The sequence below is a fragment of the Squalius cephalus genome (genome assembly GCF_949319135.1).
Source record: "Squalius cephalus genome assembly, chromosome: 20".
Taxonomy (NCBI): Eukaryota; Metazoa; Chordata; class Actinopteri; order Cypriniformes; family Leuciscidae; genus Squalius; species Squalius cephalus.
This window is the reverse complement of record NC_137141.1, coordinates 21,826,758-21,845,514: the sequence shown is the minus strand read 5'-3', so window position 1 is coordinate 21,845,514 and position 18,757 is coordinate 21,826,758. Positions and strand designations below refer to the sequence as shown.

At 38.4% G+C, this 18,757-nt stretch overlaps 1 protein-coding gene across 3 annotated transcripts; it reads right to left on the bottom strand.

Moving 5' to 3' along the window:
* Nucleotides 1-7,866: 7,866 nt before the first annotated feature.
* Nucleotides 7,867-18,155, bottom strand: sparcl2 (SPARC-like 2). 3 transcript variants are annotated; one of them, XM_079853760.1, is made up of 9 exons: nt 17,600-17,659; nt 17,196-17,280; nt 15,870-15,942; nt 15,617-15,728; nt 14,548-14,666; nt 14,302-14,456; nt 8,893-9,005; nt 8,389-8,483; nt 7,867-8,284 (listed from the first exon to the last, which is right to left on the bottom strand). In XM_079853760.1, the coding sequence occupies exons 2-9, from the start codon at nt 17,253-17,255 to the stop codon at nt 8,226-8,228; spliced, it is 786 nt and encodes a 261-aa protein (XP_079709886.1). In that variant the 5' UTR covers nt 17,256-17,280; nt 17,600-17,659; the 3' UTR covers nt 7,867-8,225. The 3 variants fall into 3 exon arrangements, with proteins under 3 accessions (XP_079709886.1, XP_079709885.1, XP_079709884.1); XM_079853759.1 differs by lacking the exon at nt 17,600-17,659 and adding an exon at nt 18,085-18,155 and having other exon boundaries at nt 8,092-8,284; XM_079853758.1 differs by lacking the exon at nt 17,600-17,659 and adding an exon at nt 17,879-17,956 and having other exon boundaries at nt 8,092-8,284.
* Nucleotides 18,156-18,757: the final 602 nt, after the last annotated feature.

The following is an 18,757-nucleotide window of genomic DNA, read 5'->3' as shown; positions in this document are numbered from 1 at the left end:
ACTCGACACTGTGCCTCTTTCCTCCACACAATGGTATCGCTCCATCTTCCACCCCTCCCTCACATTCTGTCCATCCTCCACAGCAGAATGAAAAAAAGGCTATTTGCATTGTGTTAAGCATGTCTCTTGGGCCTTTTTGAATGTATTCTATGGGTGCTTCAGCAATGCTATTGAAGTAATGAGAACACTCCACCCATCTGGTCATTGTGTACGTGTGTGTGTATGAATGTTTGCGGCCCCAGATCCAGCATCGCTCAGAAGTAAAACCAGAGCTCATCCAGGATTTGATTTCCCTGACCAATAGATATGTCTGGGCCAGTAAGAAGTGATTTCTGTGGCTGGTCGCCACCAGCGGCTTTGGTTCAGATCAGGTCAGCAGTGACGAGAGGAACCTGATATGATTGACAATCAGAGTCCTAATGATCCTACAATGTTCTTGACAGTCACGGTCATACTAAATCCAATGTGAAAAGAGGAAATTCATCCTAAAAACCCTTGAGATTATATTTCATGTCCTTGATCACTGTTTTTTTCGCTCCTAGCGTTAGACAGTTCTGGCTCTAAAAAGGAGAATGTTTGCAGGAACGTGGGTTATAATGCTTGGTCATTAGTGGTTGAGATGTGTAAAATGAAACTTTGGCCTTAGTTTCTAACCTTCATTTAGACAAAATGACTCTTTTCAGTAGGTAAATGTGAGAAAATGAGAATAAACAAGTGAGCTGCCATGCTTCTGTCAGCCAAAACAGGCAGCTGCCTATGAAGTGTGGCCCTGTCCCAAATCACACACGTACTGTGTAGTTGCAGACTTGCGATGATTGGTTTACATGTAGTCCACGAAACTGTAGAGTATTCCATTTGTCATTTTAGACCCCTTTTGAGGCCAATATTATATTATTTTTTCAGTATCTTAATTGGAACTGGCCATCCATAATCTAACACTCATTAAAGGAGAACTCCGGTCAATTTTAACATTGAGCTAATTTTTTTGTAAATTTGGAGTGCTGTCAATACAGAGAACAACGACAAAAATCGGTGTTGCCTACACCGTGTTATCCTCTTTTTAAAATTTGCACCCTGTTGACTTCAATGGGGCAAGTTTTAAACCTGCTTTTAGCCTCTTAACATCCTTGATGTGTCATTACAAGTGCACAGGTCATGTGAGTGATTCCTTCAGAGTGAACACGGTGAATCTGACTGCAGTAGATGTGAAAGATATGAATAATGATGTTTATTCAGCCAGCGCACATACCTGTATTTACATCCTGTTTTCGGTCGAAGTCCATAGTAATCGATTGTCGAGTTCACGCGCATGATCATAGGTACTAAACCAATGCGCGTGAACTCGACAATCGATTACAATGGACTTTGACCGAAAACAGGATGTAAATACAGGTCTAAGCGCTGGCTAAATAAATATCATTTTTATTCATATCTTTCACATACTGCAGTCAGATTGACCCGCGTTCACTCCGAAGGAATCACTCACATGACCTGTGCACTTGTAATGACACATCAAGGATGTTAAGGAGGCTAAAAGCAGGTTTAAAACTTGCCCCATTGAAGTCAACAGGGTGCAAATTTTAAAAAGAGGATAACACGGTGTAGGCAACACCGATTTTTGTCGTTGTTCTCTGTATTGACAGCACTCCAAATTTACAAAAAAATTAGCTCAATGTTAAAATTGACCGGAGTTCTCCTTTAAAGTTAATCTTTAAAATCACTAATAATATAATAACACTGTTAACTGTAATCTTTTGCAAATCTCAACATGAAAATGTAATTTTCATACTCTACATTATAATGCTGTGATACCTAAATTCATATTTTTTGTTTTTGTTTTAAGAAGGTTAATTTTTATATAAAAAAAAACAGTGAAGAATCTTAATAGAAGCTATTTTGTCGTTGTCAGTTTAGTATTGAATGAAATAGAACTTTAGGCTATTCATAATCAACATCTTGACTCATCTGCAATTTTGAATCATTTTTTTCAGAGTTTGCATTCTCTGAATATACTGGCCAAAAGAAGGTTAGAAGTCAACAACAGCCTTTCCATGCTTATGATGCTATCTATTATGCTATCTCTTTTGTTCAATTTCAACCATGTCTGTCCTGATTTCTTTAATATATATGCTTTTTCGGATCTTTTGATTTAATGGACGAAATGAGCTCATGCAATTTACATACGAACGTGACTGGAGACTACAGAAAAACAAACGGAGAGCGGCAGCTTTCGTTTCTGCTCTGATAGCAACAGACCACGCTGAACGCTGTGAGTGAGTGTTAGAATGGCGAAAGAACATTGTGCTTGGTACGTTTTTCATCTTCAAACCAAACTTGGGTCTTCAACCAACAAAGTTTAAATCTCGTCTGGCTAGCGCGCTTCTCACAATGTTTATGCATTATGTCAGTCGGTGGAGTGCAGGGGTCTTTTGTGGCTGTTTGAACACATTCGACCACGTGAGCATTTACACTACGAAAGCAATCCGGTCGAATGCTTTTTCGACTACCTCTGAAAGTGGTTTGAAATGTTCCAAAGTGGACAATCTCAAAACGTTTTAGACTACTTTTACGCCTGTATTTAGCGTCGTCTACTTGTGATCCGATCAACCAAAATGCACCATAGGTGTAAACAGGGTCAGAGAAGAGATGCCACTGAAAGAGGGAGGGGAATTTATTTTAATTAAAGATTATGAGGATAGGCTACATACATAAAAAACATACATAATAAAAAAATGATGTGTACCAATAAATCATTTATAGTAAATAATGCAATATTTAATAAAAAAAAAATAAGAACGGTCCATTTTGATGTCATGGTTACTTCTGATTCAGAAATGAATCTCACCAACTTACCCAAAAGATCTATATTTTAAAGTGTGATGTTTTAATCGGGCCAGTGCTAAATCTTTGGGTGTTTGAAGGTGGGCCCCATACTCCTGCCTCCCCTGGAGAGCTGGGTGAGTGCTTTAAATGGGTCTGGCCCACTTCAAAATCCCTTTGAACTGTCTGAAGTCTGGCTCTCTCTGATACTGCCAGGGTTTTGAAGTTTTGATTTATAACTGATTAATCTTTAGGATTTTGCCAGAAATACTGAAAATGACACACATGTACATGAATGCACACACAAATGGTCCACCAGCTTTTCTCTTCCTCTGTGTTTCTGACTGGCGCTCCTCTTACTCGCTCTCGTTCTATTTTGCTGGTTAGCTTTTTTTCCCCCGACCATGCAGAATGTCTGTTCTCTTGTGTTCTTCTTAATAATTCATTTACCACATTTGCTGGATGCTTCTGTCTCTGTACAGCATGCATTCACACACAAGCCTACAACATATCTTTAATTAAGATAATTGAATTTTCAGGTTTTATCAATTATTAATGGCTTGTTAAAGGTTTCTCACAAATGCAGCCCATTAGTCCTGTACAGATTGTAAGTGTATTAAATGCAATATCGTTCCAGTTCAGGGGTTATGACAAGAAGACCTCTGTGGCTCAGAGCAAACTCCTGCATAACACAACAGTGACAGAGAGAGAAAAGGGACAAAAAGGAGATGTGAGAGTGGTCTGTTGATAGTGATCCAAATTTTAACAGCAGATGACAAACAGTTGCCCATCTGCCCATGTAAAACTGGATTCTCTCCAGGGACGGAAAGAGATAGTGAGGGAGTATATGTATATGAAAATAAAATGATGTCACTATTTTGGCACATTTAGTGTTATTCTTCAACTTTAGTTGACTAAATCACTTTAATAAATGAAGGTTAATTTTTGACTAAATCAATTAATCTTACCCTTTTAAATGTATTCTAATTTGTATTTGTTAAATGCAAATTTTCTTATAGTTTACACTATCAGTGTTCTATTTTATTATTTTTAATATATTCTATATTCATTCATTTTACAAACCATTTCTATTATTGCTATATTATTATTTTATTTCAAATGCACTCTTAATGTTTTTGCACCACTATTATTTAATCTTTAGTGAAGATTTTAAGGCTCTTTTGAAAGAATATACTTTTTTCATTGGCAAACAAAATGAAATAAATAAATCAAATAAAAATGAAGAAAACAACAGAAGAGAGGAAGAAACAAAAGCAAAAATTAAAATGACTGAGGGGAAAAAATCACTCATAAATCTTGAGTGAATCAGCTGTCATGTGCATTGTCTTTTTAACCAATCAACACGTCACTTTTACCCATGAGTTTAGCTTGACCTCCCAGTGCGTGATGTCATGGCTGCGGCAGGTCATGGAGTCACTATGATATCTTGTCCAATGGGAGTTTAGCGCATGACACATGTACATGATCTCATCCATACAACAATTCCATATGGAACCGTTATTTCTGCATCTGCGTCCATTACAGCACCAGGATATCTGTCTGTGTGGCCTCAGAGAGACATTAGAGATGTGACCAGAGATGGGGTGTAAGGTTCAAACGTGTGTGTGTGTGTGTGCTGTCACACAGTCTGAAGCAGAGCATATGACAATGGATCTGTTAATGAGATGGTATGTGTGTGTGTCTCCCTGAAACAGTTACAGCTGATCGAGGGGGAGGGTCCCGAGAGAGCTGAGGAGGGCCTTTGATTTGACCCCAGGGGTCGTGTCTCCCCACTAGACCACATTTCATTTCATTTTTAGATAAAAGACTGCCTCTCCTTTTTCTTTCTGACTCAGACACACATTCATTAAAGATCTGCCAAGCTTTCAAACGTTACTGAAAATAGTTCTATTATAATGCTTTTTATCTCCTTAAACACAGACAGGACTCATTCCTGAACACATGCACACCATTTTACATTAATATTCTGGGTTAAATACAAGTTAAATTCTGTTGACAATAGCACAGAATAATTTCTTCTTAATGCACTGGAATGGAAGTGTATGGGGCAAACATACAATTGTTCCATAGACTTCCATTAAAAATGCATTTCTGTCAAGTTTATTTTACATACTGTTCAAAGGTTTTGGGATCACTATTAAAAAAAGGGGGCATTAAATATAATGCTGTTCTTTTGAACTGTCTATTCATCAAAGAATATATCATATATAAAACAATATATTCAAAATATATCACGGTTTCCACAAAAATATTAAGCAGCAACATGTTTCCAACATTACCCCCTTTCACACATACAGTCTTTACTGGTAAACTACTGGTAAGAGATCATGTGTGAACAGGACCTTTTCAAAAATACAGGTAAATCAGTTCTGGTAATTTACCAGTAAGGGAAGTTGTAACATTACCGGTAAATTACCGGTAATGTGCTCTGTGTGAACACGGAATGAAGATTTCCGGAATGAGGATGTACAAAGTCAAAACGCTGTCTGCTTAAAATCTGCTTCGGACCAATCAAAGTTCTTATGGAGATGATGCGCTGTTTGCAGTGAGCTTTTTAATAGTTTTTCTATTCAAATATGCGCTAGATGGTCATCTTTGACCATTGAGCCTGTTCACAGTGTTTTAAACGTGTTGCGCTCAAGACCCAGCCTTTTCCATTCATCAGGGTTGCAGCTCTGCAGTTGGAGTGCTGATTTGCTGCTCAAGGAACATTTCTTATTATTATCAATAGCCCCTTTCACATAGCAATCCTGGTAAATAACCGTAAAATGACTAGAATGACTTTACCGGTAAATACAAAAATATGCTGTTCACTCAAGCAACATCGTTCTTCCTTTTTACCGTTAAGAGACCATTCACCCATCAGCACCAACATACCGGTAAATTCTTTGATGTCAGTCAATGGAAAATAATCTTTGAACGCTGCGCTGTTGTCTTCATTCGCCGGCATGAGGAGAAGCACTTAAGTTTACTTACTTAACTTACTTAAAAACTGAATCTTCCATGGCAACTAAAAGTATATGGCCTTTTGAAAAATGAAAATTTGAATTGAAATTTGTGTCTCTTACTAGTTTTCACACTCTACCTGAGCTCCTGGTTATCTATCAACACTTTTATGCTTAAAATAAATGCAGTATATACTAAATATACATTTGCTGCCACTGGCCAATTAGGTATTCCACAGAGCAGTACATTTCCAAAGACAACACAGGACCAAACTACACTGTGTATTAAGAACACAAAGACACAAGAAAAACACAGCACACATTAAAGACAACATAACCCCAAAATGTCACAACACAGAGTGATCCCACACAATGACATATATCAAACCGCACCATAAACCAAAACAATGCAGAAGAGGCTGCCAGATGAGATGAATCTTGACTGCACTATACAGCTACAGGAAACCAAACCCACTTTAAAAGCTACAAATGTAATGAGATCTGATTATTGTGCTGCACTTCCTGGGGTCATATATACATGGAAAACTCGATATACTTGTTTTCAAATGTTGAGAATCAATTTTTCACACTTGGCAGAAATTATTAGAAGCGTTTAGTGTTTGGAAAAGTGGAAGACATCAATGATGTACTGGAAAGGGAAGTTACTTTGTGGTGGGATGCCATTTAGTTACTTTTTTCTCTTTCCATCTAACAATCTCTTCCCACCCTTTATCACACCCTTCTGTAACTCTCTCTCTCTCTATCTTTCTCTCTCTCTCACACCCCTCCCCCCGTCTCTCTCTTTCTGATCCATTTTTCATGCTTCAATCTATTTTCTCTCCTCCATTTGCAATGGTTTACTGTAACTTGTCCCCCTTCCCCATCCCATTCTGTGAGTGCATTACGAGATTCTCTCTCTCTCTTTTGGTGTCCTCCCCTTTCTCTGTCTCTCTCTGCCATATTATCTATTCCTCTCATCCCTGCTCACGTAGTCTTTTATCTCTCTCATGGGCCATCCATCTCTCTCCTATTAAACACCACCCCTCAATTAATCTGCTCTCCATCCCTCTGTTTAAGGTTATAGCCCAACCTCTCTCTCTCTCTTTCCCTCTCTGCAGTAATAGCTTGTGTGATCCATGATACATGCCCGCTGTCCCTCAAAAAGCAGTTTTTTGTTGACTAGATTGCAGCAGTGAGTCACAAAACACAGACAAAACAAAAAGATGCATAAAGCAACAAAAAAGTAACAGGAATGTTTAGACTTTTATTATGTTCCAATTCTTTCAGACTTTAACCCTTAAACAGGCAAGAGTGGAAAATGATCAGCAAAAAATAGTTTCATGACACTTTTTATATCATCCGGACTTAAGTAAACATATCCAAAGGAATTTTTTAAATATTTGATATAATTTGGATTTTATGAGATGTATCTCCCAGGATACATTGGCCTATAGGGTATAAAAAAGCCAAAGTCATCAATATTTCTATGATTTATTTGATGCAAAAAATAAAAATAAAAATGTAATATGCAAAATATACTGCATGCATGACATGTCTTAAAGTTTGAGCATACAAGGGGGACTGTGTACAGGGGGCTCAGAAGCCACGAGGGCCTATAAGGATCTACCCTAAGGGCCCCGGTCCTGGAATGAGATTTCTACTGCCACCCCGGAATGCACAGTAATGCTATAACCGGTACAGGGGCCCCAGTTTACCTTGTGACATCACTCATTGCCAATACTATGGATAATCCTTTTTTCTTACCCCAATCTGACAACATATCTCAGGGGATACAGAATTTTCAAAAATGTGGTAAATAACAGCATGAGCAACATATGACTCAATTTTCTTTTATAAATATAGCAGGGGTGAAGTATTATAACCCATAACCCTATACATATAAGCTGAATTTTTAGAAATCCTTTATGAATCCTTCGGAAATCATTGTAATATGCCCAATGTGTGTGTGTGTGTGTGTATATATATATATATATATATATATATATATATATATATACAGTATATGCCATCACAGGAATAAATTACATTTTTAAATATAATCAAATAGAAAACAGTTATTACAATATTACAGTTTTTACTGTATTTTTCATCAAATAAAATGCAGCATTGGAGAACATAGGAATGATAATGGTTAGCTGTTCCCATCATATAACTGCTAGGAGAATGTTATGCCACCTAATTAATTAATATTCATTAGTCAAGCTGATAAGGTTCATAATGTGTTCCCCTTCTTTTCATATTGTTCCTACATACCTCCATATAACAAAATGACTACATTTGAATAATACTATAAGGATTTATAATAATTTATATAGAAAAAAAAATCAAATAATTACAGATTTTGATAATCAGTAATGGACCGGATCAGGATTCTGTTCCATCAGTACTTTACAATATGATTCCACACAGATAAATCATCTAAATTAAAAGTTTGTTGTCAAGGACAGGACACAGCTTTGGTGAGCCCATCTTCACGGCTGCGGTTGAGAGAGGAAGAACAGACACATTGATGTGTGTGTAAGTGTTTGCACATGCTTACACATGAGAATTTCATATTCAGATGAAACAAATATAGACTTACACATGAAATCCTGAAACCAGCGTTCTGACCGGTTAACCAGACAGGATGTCCACTCCCTCAGGGTCACCTTCTTATTATTGTTCTTGTCACATGACCTGCACACACACATACCGTATTGTTGAATTCTACAAGTGGACTCTCTTTGCCTCTATCTCTCGTTTTTGATTTCTAAATCCCTCTACGTCTCTCTCTGCAGCTATCAGCCGTAAAGGACACCACTCACATTAGAACAGTAGGAAGGCAATAAGCATTCACAGCTCTGAATGAGAGAGAGAAAGATCAAGTGGATGAGTGAGAGAAGAGAGAGATTGAAAGAGGATGAGAGGAGAGGGGTGGGTGACATCCTGAAGGCATGTGTACTATAATCAGAAGGATGCTGGGGAGGGTTTGCAATATTATGCAAATACAGAGAAGGTCAGACAGGAGAAAACACCACAAAATCACAGTGGTGAGATGATTGTGTGTGTCTATAGGCACTGGTGTCATTTTCTTTGTGTGTGTTACTGGAAGAATCTTTGAGCGCAGTGCTCCAGTGGCATCCGCTTATAGTGAAGCTTTCTCAGATCTCTCCTGCTTAGCTTCCCGTCCCGGTTGCGATCCAACAGAACAAACCTCCTCTGAAAGAAAAAGGGAGAAAAGAAGAGACCATGTGAGACAAAAGAAAAAAGATCAGGACTTGATGCAAATTTACAAATGAATTGAAAAGAAGATCCCCTATGCACTATTCTATAGGCTGAGATTTTTTGTGCTCGATTTGGTGCCTGATTAGAAATGGTAGAAAATCACACTCAAGTTTTTATTTATTCTCAATTAATATTTTCATTAAAGTATATCTCATTTTATTACTGAAGCTTAAAGGAGAACTCCGGTCAATTTTAACATTGAGCTAATTTTTTTGTCAATTTGGAGTGCTGTCAATACAGAGAACAACGACAAAAATCGGTGTTGCCTACACCGTGTTATCCTCTTTTTAAAATTCGCACATTTGCGCGTGATATGCGCGTGAACTCGACAATCGACTACTCTGGACTTCAACCGAAAACAGGAAGTAAATACAGGTATTTGCGCTGGCTTAAATAACATCATTTTTATTCATATCTTTCACATCTACTGCAGTCAGATTCACTCGTGTTCACTCTGAAGGAATCACTCACATGACCTGTGCACTTGTAATGACACATCAAGGATGTTATGAGGCTAAAAGCAGGTTTAAATATTGCCCCATTGAAGTCAACAGGGTGCAAATTTTAAAAGGAGGATAACACGGTGTAGGCAACACCGATTTTTGTCGTTGTTCTCTGTATTGACAGCACTCCAAATTTACAAAAAAAATGAGCTCAATGTTAAAATTGACCGGAGTTCTCCTTTAATAAGCAGTTAGCCTTCGATTAGCAATCCTACAGGCTTAGAATAACTGGTCGCTCCGCAATATGTGGGCGGAACTTCTGAGAGAGGTGGGATGTCTGGTACTTTGACAAATTCAATTTTAGAAGAGCGGTGTCTCAAACAAACACTTAAAGTCAGCATGAAATGGAAATTTATTGTGGACGACGCTAAATACAGTTGTAAACGGGGTCTAAAACGTTTGAAGCTTTTCTACTTTTGACCACTTCCAGAGGTAGCCATTTTTTAATAGGTTTCACTAGTTCACACTTACAAATAAGTCAGATAGAATAAATGCGTATTTGGCGTGCTGTCCGAGGAGAGGGCTCTGGGCTCGGTATTCGGCCCGAACCCAGAGTACTCCCCCCGTATTCCTGGCTGTAAAAGATTGAGCCAAGAGTGAGGAGTCGGGGTGGTGGAGGGATGCTGGAAAAACTGTCAAGGAATATTAGGTGAGTTGACAGAGTGGATATATATATACTTCTTGTCATGCTGATTAGGGTAGACATAATTGTTTGATGACGAGTAGATTGGATTGATTATTTGAACGTGCTCCTCCCGAACTTTGTTTATAAAACATCATTTCAATGGAGGAAAGGCTTCACTACACTGAATAAACCGCTTTTGTGAGGAAATAGCTTATCATTTAAAGGGTTAGTTCACCCAAAAATGAAATTTCTGTCATTATTTACTCACCCTTGTGTTGTCACAAACACGTAAGACATTCATTCATCTTTGGAACACAAAATCTGACCCAGTTCTGTCCTCTTCATTGACAGCTGCGCAACTACCACTTTGACACTTCAATATTTTTTTTAAAGAGATTGTTAAACGAATCCATATGAATTGAGTGGTTTAGTCCAAATTTTCTTAAGAGACACAATCGCTTTACATGATGAACAGATTGAATTTAGGCTATTATTCACATATAAACATTGATCAGCCAACATAAACAGAAGCTTAACCGAACTTGCTTGACACGTGAGAACAAACCACATTGGTTCTTGTGGAAGCTCAAATGTGCATGCGTAACACACGAGGATGAACCTCACTGATTCTCGCATGTCAAGCAAGCATGCTTGAGCTTCCGCTTATTATAACTGATGTGTGCGTTGATGAAAGTTTATTTGTAAATAAAAGCTTAAATTAAATTGGAGGATCAGATGACCTACTGGCTGAACAAGTAGTCGAACGGAAACAAAGGTACCAAGACTCTCTTTTAATCATTCTTAAGGATTTTAATAAAGCAAATCTCTCCTGTGAACTGCCAAAATACAGACAACACATTACATGTCCCACCAGAGACAGTAATATACTGGATCACTGTTAAACCACAATAAAGAATGCATATAGCTCTGTCCCACATGCAGCTTTGGGGATCTCTGATCACTGTCTAGTTCATCTTATACTGACCTACAGGCAGAAACTGAAATCAACTAACCCTGTAATAAGGCATATTAAAAGATGGTCTAATGAAGCAGATCGAGATTTACAAGCCTGCAACGATTGCACAGATTGTTTTTTGAAGCTGCAGCCACTGATCTGGACAAGCTCACTGATACTGTTACATTATATATCAGTTTCTGAGAGGATACATGCATTCCTACCAGGACATTCTTATCATTTAAAAACGATAAACCATGGTTTACCGGGAAACTCAAACAGCTTTGTCATGCCAAAGAGGATGCTTACAGAAGTGGGGATAAAATCTTGCTTAACCAGGCCAGAAACAGATTAACAAATGAGATCAGAGTGGCTATAAGAAGCTACTCTGAAAAGCCAACTACCTGACATCAGCCTTGACAGGTCTGAGGCCCTGTTTACACCTGGTTTTAAGATGCGTTTTCGTTGATCGGTTCCCAAGTAGTTGAGGGAGACACATTCCTGTTTACACCTGGTGTTTTAATCTGTCTCTTTTGTCCACTTTCAACCACTTCTGTCCTGATTTCTTCAAGAGGAGGGTTTATGGGTGGGTAAATGTATGCGCTTCTTCAGATATTTCGATCTAATGTACAAAATAAGCTTGTGCAATTTACATATGAATGCAACCTGAGACGACAGAAAAAACATACGGAAAGCAGCAGCTTTTGTTTCTGCTCTAATAGCCGCAGGATCACGGCGAACGCTGTGAGTGAGTGTTAGAAATCAGGAATTGGTGAGAGTACATTGTGCTTGGTACGTTTTTCGTATTCAAACCAAACTTGGGTCTTCAGCCGACAAAGTTTAAATCTCGTCTGGCTAGCGTGCTTCCCATAATGTTAATGCATTAGATCAGTAGGTGGATAGAGGAGGTCTTTTGCAGCTGTTAGAACGCATTCAACCCCATGAACACTACGAAAAGCAATCCGGTCGCATGCGTTTTTGACTGGAAGTGGTCAAAAGTAGACAAGCTTAAGACGTTTTAGACCCCGTTTACAACTGTATTTAGCGTCGTCCACGTGTGATCCGATCGACCAAAACACATCTTAATGCCAGGTATAAAGATAGTTTGAGGAACATCACCAAGCACAAGACACCACACCCACGATCTGTGGAGAATCAACAACTGGCTGAGGATCTGAATGTGTTTTACTGTAGGTTTGAAAAGCCCAGTCTTACACCCCACACCCGCTCTGATCTGCACTTCACTCATACACCAACCCCTGCAACCCCCCTCGTCACCCTCTTGCAATTCAACCTGAGCTTAAGGTCTGCGTGGAGGACGTGAGCCTAGTTTTCAAAAAACAGAAGACCAGGAAAGCGTCAGGCTCAGACGGTGTTTCACCTGCCAGTTTAAAAGTCTTCGCTGACCAAATGGCCCCAATCTTCACGCAGATATTCAACAGATCACTAGACCAGTGTGAAGTTCCCTGTTGCTTCAAACGCTCCACTATCATTCTGGTCCCCCAAAAAACAGAATCACTGGACTTAATGACTACAGACCTGTTGCTCTCACATCTGTGGTCATGAAGTCATTTGAGAGACTGGTGTTGGACATCACAGGACCCTTGATGGATCCTCTTAAGTTTGCCTTCAAAGCAAACAGGTATGTGGATGATGCAGTCAACATGGGACTGCATTATATCCTGCAACATCTTGACAGACCTGGGACTTATGCAAGGATCTTATTTGTGGACTTCAGTTTGGCTTTCAACACCATCAGACCAGATCTTCTATCATACAATCTGACCCAGCTTTTCGTGCCCACCAGCTTTCTGACAGATACTGTAGGCAGCAGCTACAGAGACTGGGGAAACTCACATCCAGGACTCTCACTATCAGCATTGGTGCTTCTCAGGGTTGCGTCTTCTCCCCTTTGCTCTTCTCACTGTACACAAATGACATCACCTCTAAAGACCCCTCAGTCGAGCTTCTGAAGTTTGCAGACGACACCACAGTCATTGGCCTCATCCAGGATGGTGAAGAGTCTGCATACAGACAAGAGGTCGAACAACTGGCTGTCTGGTGCAGTCATAACAACCTGGAGCTGAACACACCACACAGTGGAGATGATAGTAAGCAATGGAGTCATTCAGGTTCCCGAGCACCACCACCTCTCAGGACCTGAAGTGGGACACTTATATTGTGAAAAAGGCCCAGCAGAGGTTATACTTCCTTCACCAGCTGAGGAAGTTCAACCTGCCAGAAGAGCTGCTGACACAGTTCTACTCAGCCGTCATTGAGTCTGTCCTGTGTTCACCAACAACTGTCTGGTTTGGTTCAGCCACTAAAATTAGACATCAGGAGACTACAACGGACAGTCTGGACTGTGGAGAGGAGTAGTAGTATCTGGACAGCGCCTCAGATCACTAGGCACAGGGACAGTTTCTTCCCACAGGCTATTTCCCTCTTGAACAGTTAAATACCTTACAAGTGCAATACCCCACTTTTTTGTGCAATATCCTTGTAAATTCATTTATTCATTTTATTATACACAGTACTGTAAATATGTTCATTATCTGTAAATGTGTATTCTGACTAAACCTATCCGTGTCTTTATACATTTATATTTGTTATTCTTAAATGTTATTATGTGCCTTGTTATATTTATGTGTGTGCTAGAAGCTTCAATACCAAGTTAAATTCCTTGTGTGTGCAAGCACACTTGGCATTTTGGCAATAAAGCTCTTTCTGTTCAGTTTTCTGTTATCCCATGAAACCTTTATCTACATCCCTTACGCAAATGAACCATGGTTTAACCCCAAATCAAACCAAAAAAACATGGTTATCGTAGTTAAACCATGGTATCCACAAATCAACCATGGTTTTGCTACACTAGTTGACCCATAGTATTTGTAGTGAACTTGAGGTTATAAAAGTGGTAATCAATCCGCCAAAAAACATGGTTACTTACTACTACACTTTTACTATACCACCATGGTTAATTTTCCTAAGGGATGGACCAAGAGTTACTTTTGACTCTTGACACATTTTAAAGTATCACCCTCATACACACAATATGTAGTGATTGTGTGATGAAGCTGTATGAAAAGCAAAAAGCGTGCCTGGTATGCACTGTGTACGATCAATGGGTGGCATGTGTTTCTTAACCTGTGCGAGCTGGGTTCGCTGTGTGTATGTGAGGCATCTTTGCGAGGGTGCCGGTGGTGTGTATCTCTCTCCCATTCTGCTGAGGAGTAAGAACCAGTCCATCAGACGGTACGGGAACTGACCGAACTCTTCCTGAGAACACTCTGCCCTGCTCACTGACAGAGAAACCACATCACACAACTCATAAATGTGCTTTTAAGTATAATGAAACTGTAATGAAAGAAATTTTTGCGTGTGGCTTTTTACCCAGACAAGCTCCACTATGTGCCTTGCCAATGCGCCGTTTTTTGCGGCAGGCCTCCTTATGAAGCAGACACTCGTTGCTGTACGTCTTCCCCAAAACACTGCACACTGGTGCCCCCTGCCTGTAGCAAACAACACATACACACACAATGGACTACAATGCTAAACGCAAATAATACAATATAACTAACCATAATTGTGCAAAAAGAGCTTTTGTAAAAGGAACGGAAACGACAATGCTCTTCATATCTTTTGTTGTTGACATCACAGGCTGTGCGCCATTTCAACGGTCATTTAGGCTACATGAAGCAGCCAAATTAAGCAGATGTCAACATGGACGTTGTGTGATATTAAAAACAGGAATAAAACTACACAAGATAAAAGAAAATATAGACTGCATTAAATTCATTAAAAAAAAAAGTAATTAAAAGATAAAAATTGTTTGTGACGACTTCAATGTTTTTGAGCAGTTAATAACTGGCATTAAACCATCAAAATAAACTTTTAGAAACCAAAAACTTTTGTTTTTAGCATGTTAACAATTTTGATTGGACATTTTTGATTACTTTTGAATGAAAACTAATTTTTATATTGTGTTGGATTGCCACTTGATGTAGAAAGAAGTAAAGATAGTTATAAACATTAAAACTGTTTAATTGGTTATTTTAGTCTATTAACCTGTCAAAAAAAAAAACTGCTTTTGAAGGAGAAAGTTTTAATATAATGTTATAATATTCTTTTAAACTGCATCAGCATCTTTTTTTTTACTTGTAAAGCAATATTTGTGATTTGTTACAGCCCTTAAGCCCATCTTTTATTTTATTTTCCTGCATGTGGCCTTTATCTGAAGACTGAGTGCACAGAGCGAATATACCAGTAAATGTCTGGGCTGCTGGTTTGATTCCAACGAATCTGTGAGCCGTAAGGAGTGTCTTACGTCATTATTCTGTTCTTAATCATGACACTGAGCCTCACTGTTCATGCCGCTGGCTCAGCAGTGAGTAGCTTGGCATAGAAATCAGCTCAAGTGTCTTAGAAAATTGTTATTAATTTGTCAGTGTGTGTGTCTTACCGTGGGCAGGTCTTTGGACACACACATTTAGGGGCGAGAACTCCCCCCTCCTTTACTACTTGACACAAGGAACCAATAGGACTGTGACATTTCAACAACTGACACAGTGATTCTGAATAGGAGAGAAAGAAAGAAAAAAATAGGATGAGAATAGAGAGAGAGGGAGTAGTAAAAATAGGAAGCACAATTTTATACTGAATAAATAATGCACAAAACCACTCATAAAATAAGTGCCATTGAATAACTGTCTCACCTGGATCCACTCTGCCCAAATATGGCCTTAACTTTTCTTCAGCCTGCCTCTGTTTACGCTGGGCTCTTCCACCCTTATATACCAAAACACACAAATAAGGTAATTCACATGGGATGTGTTCTTGTATTTGTCTGTGATATTGTTATTTCTTGTGTATGTAAAACATTTTGATGCACTAAACTGCTCTAAATTTTGAAAGAAGTCTCTTATGCTCACCAAGACATGCATGTATTATCATTATTTTTAATTTGGCTTCAAACTTCAAATCTTGAGAACATGTCTTTCCTATATGAATGGCCCCTAAAAGATTTGAACTGTAAAATAACCTCAAATTGAAGAAAATTCAGACTTGACCACTTAATATACTGATCACTGGACTATTAATGAACCATAATGACAATATTCCTCCTCAGGGGGGCCTGGACCACCCAGTCATGGCCTTGTCATCAACCTCTTATTTTTTTATATGCCATCTATAAGTTTCACTGCCTTTGTAGACAACAATGAGCTGTAATTTATTTTTCAATTGTCTTAAGTGCTTTTCTTGATCTTTGAGTTTCAAATATATGAGAGAATTACTGAGCATGTTTAGGACTTGATGGATGAGTGTCATATTGCAACAGCATGTGTGCAGAAATACTCTTTAAAGAGAGAGAGAGAGATGTGGAGAAGAATGAGAGAGAAAGATTGGAACGTGCACATTTACAGCAGTCTGTTCACCATTACAGCACAGTAAGTGTGAAAGCTTTTAGATTTTTTTACAGACTTAGACTCTTTTGTTCACTCACTTTTAAACTCTGTACTTTTATCTCTTTCACGCTTAACTCTTCAACTTTTAACTCTTTCAAAATTACCTCTTTTGTACTGATATACTTTATATAAACTTTCAGAATAAAACAAATCCTAGAAAAAAATGATACCTTTTGTTTGCTTGTTCCAGACTGTGGATTATGTTTTATAAGATGATCGAATCGTGCTGTTGGTCTGAATATATTCACAATAATGGCACTCTTTCTTGCTTGTGTGATATTGCACAGCATAGGACTATAGTGTCACTTAAAAATTAAAATGATTAATTTGACAATTCGAACATGAACAAGTGATTTTTTAAATGTATAAAAAAAACATTGTAATTTAAAATGTAGTTAAATATCACGATAAAATAAATTATTAAATGTACAAATAGACACATTTAAATATTTAACTCATGTTATAAAATGTTAAATAACAATAAAATAATATTTTAATAAATATGCAATTTTTTATATGTAAATTTGAAATTGCATTTATAAATAGCATATAGCATAGCAACTATAAACCACTTACCATGACAAAAACAATGTGAAAGGCCATTGTCAAGAACAACAGATGACGGAGCAGGTGCATGGCTCACAGAAGGACGTTTATGGATCTGAAACGTGTTCAACAGGTGACTTTTAAAGTTCAGGATCTCAAAATCTCACCCAGAATGCACTCAAGACGTATAAAGTTGGTTTCTCCAAACTAAAACTTCTCAGAATGAGTACAAGGGAATGAGGATTGTTTAAAAATTAATCATTCTCTCCCAAAGATTTGAATCTTCTTGAGGACATCCTGAGAGACATACTTCATTTCAAAAAGAAAACAGAACTAATGAACACTGCACATAAGACATACAGTAAAAACAATGTCCATGTATGAAGATCTGCATTATCCCATCAACCTGATATGTAAAAAAACATACATCATACTTATAAATGTCGAGACAACAGTCCTCAAGGCATTACTCCTGATCAAAGCTGATTCCGTCTGATCGCTCTCCTCTTTAAATAACTCACAGTATTGTGTATAAGCCCCGGAGTGCTCATTAAGTGTGTGTGTGTAGAACGCAGTGGCCCCATCACTGGGAAGTCATTACTGTATGTTTTACGGCTCAGAGCAGATAGAGTTACACTAACAGAGCAGTTGTACTGACAGAATCACCCTTTCAATCCTTTACTATTTCTTTAAATTGGTGTAGAAATTCTTACCAGAGTATCCTCTCTTATGATCTTTCTTTCGGTGCCTTTTTAAATCTCTTTGCCTCCTTCCTCTATCTCTTCTCTCTCTCCATATTCCCTCTCACACTATCAAACAGACACATACCTTTCTTTTCCCTCTGCCCCTCCTTCAGGTTGCCCCCCCCCCCCCAGCTTCTCTCTTCATTTGATAATCTATTTCTACCGTCTCATCTTACCTGGCCCTCCACTCCTCCATTTCCTCTCCTGCTTTTCCTGGCTTCACCTGAGAAGTCCTTAATTAGCAATCCATTAACAGCATGGATGCACACACACACACACACACACACACACACACACACACACACACACACACACACACACACACACACACACACACCTCTGTGAAAAACAGCTAAATTCACTGTGCAAACCTGAACTCTCTCTTTTCTCTCCTCCTACTCTGTACTGCGTTCTTCCATCTGTTTTTTGGCCTGTAAATCTTTTTGTCTGGGGAGTAATGCCAAGCTCAATGAGAACCAGAGCTCTCTCTCTCTCTCTCTCTCTCTCTCTCTCTCGCTCTCTCTCTCTCTCTCTCTCTCTCTCTCTCACACACACACACACACACACAAACACATATGCACATAAACAGATGAAATAGAAGGCACTGGGCCGAATGGCATGATTCTAAAACTATGCTTTGAAATTCAAAAACAAAGTTGTTGTTTTTTTAAAAATGGTTGTGTATGGAATGTCATAATAATCAACAAATCTTCACACTAAAATAAACTAGAGTCACAGGAAACTATGATCGTATTTTTTCTAAGTAAAGCTTTTGCAGGTGCTGATGTGTCTATTTCAAAGACTTTTGAATATAGTCAAATACACAAATAGTCAAATACATAAATAAGT

What these genes read in the sequence shown, in the direction of transcription:
- sparcl2 (XM_079853759.1), bottom strand. Translation starts at nt 17,255, where the DNA reads ATGCACCTGCTCCGTCATCTGTTGTTCTTGACAATGGCCTTTCACATT. An exon ending in TTTGGGCAGAGTGGATCCAG is followed by an intron (nt 15,729 to 15,869) that starts GTGAGACAGTTA and finishes TCTCCTATTCAG; the next exon opens with AATCACTGTGTCAGTTGTTG. An exon ending in CTGGTTTCAGGATTTCATGT is followed by an intron (nt 8,285 to 8,388) that starts GTAAGTCTATAT and finishes TCTCAACCGCAG; the next exon opens with CCGTGAAGATGGGCTCACCA.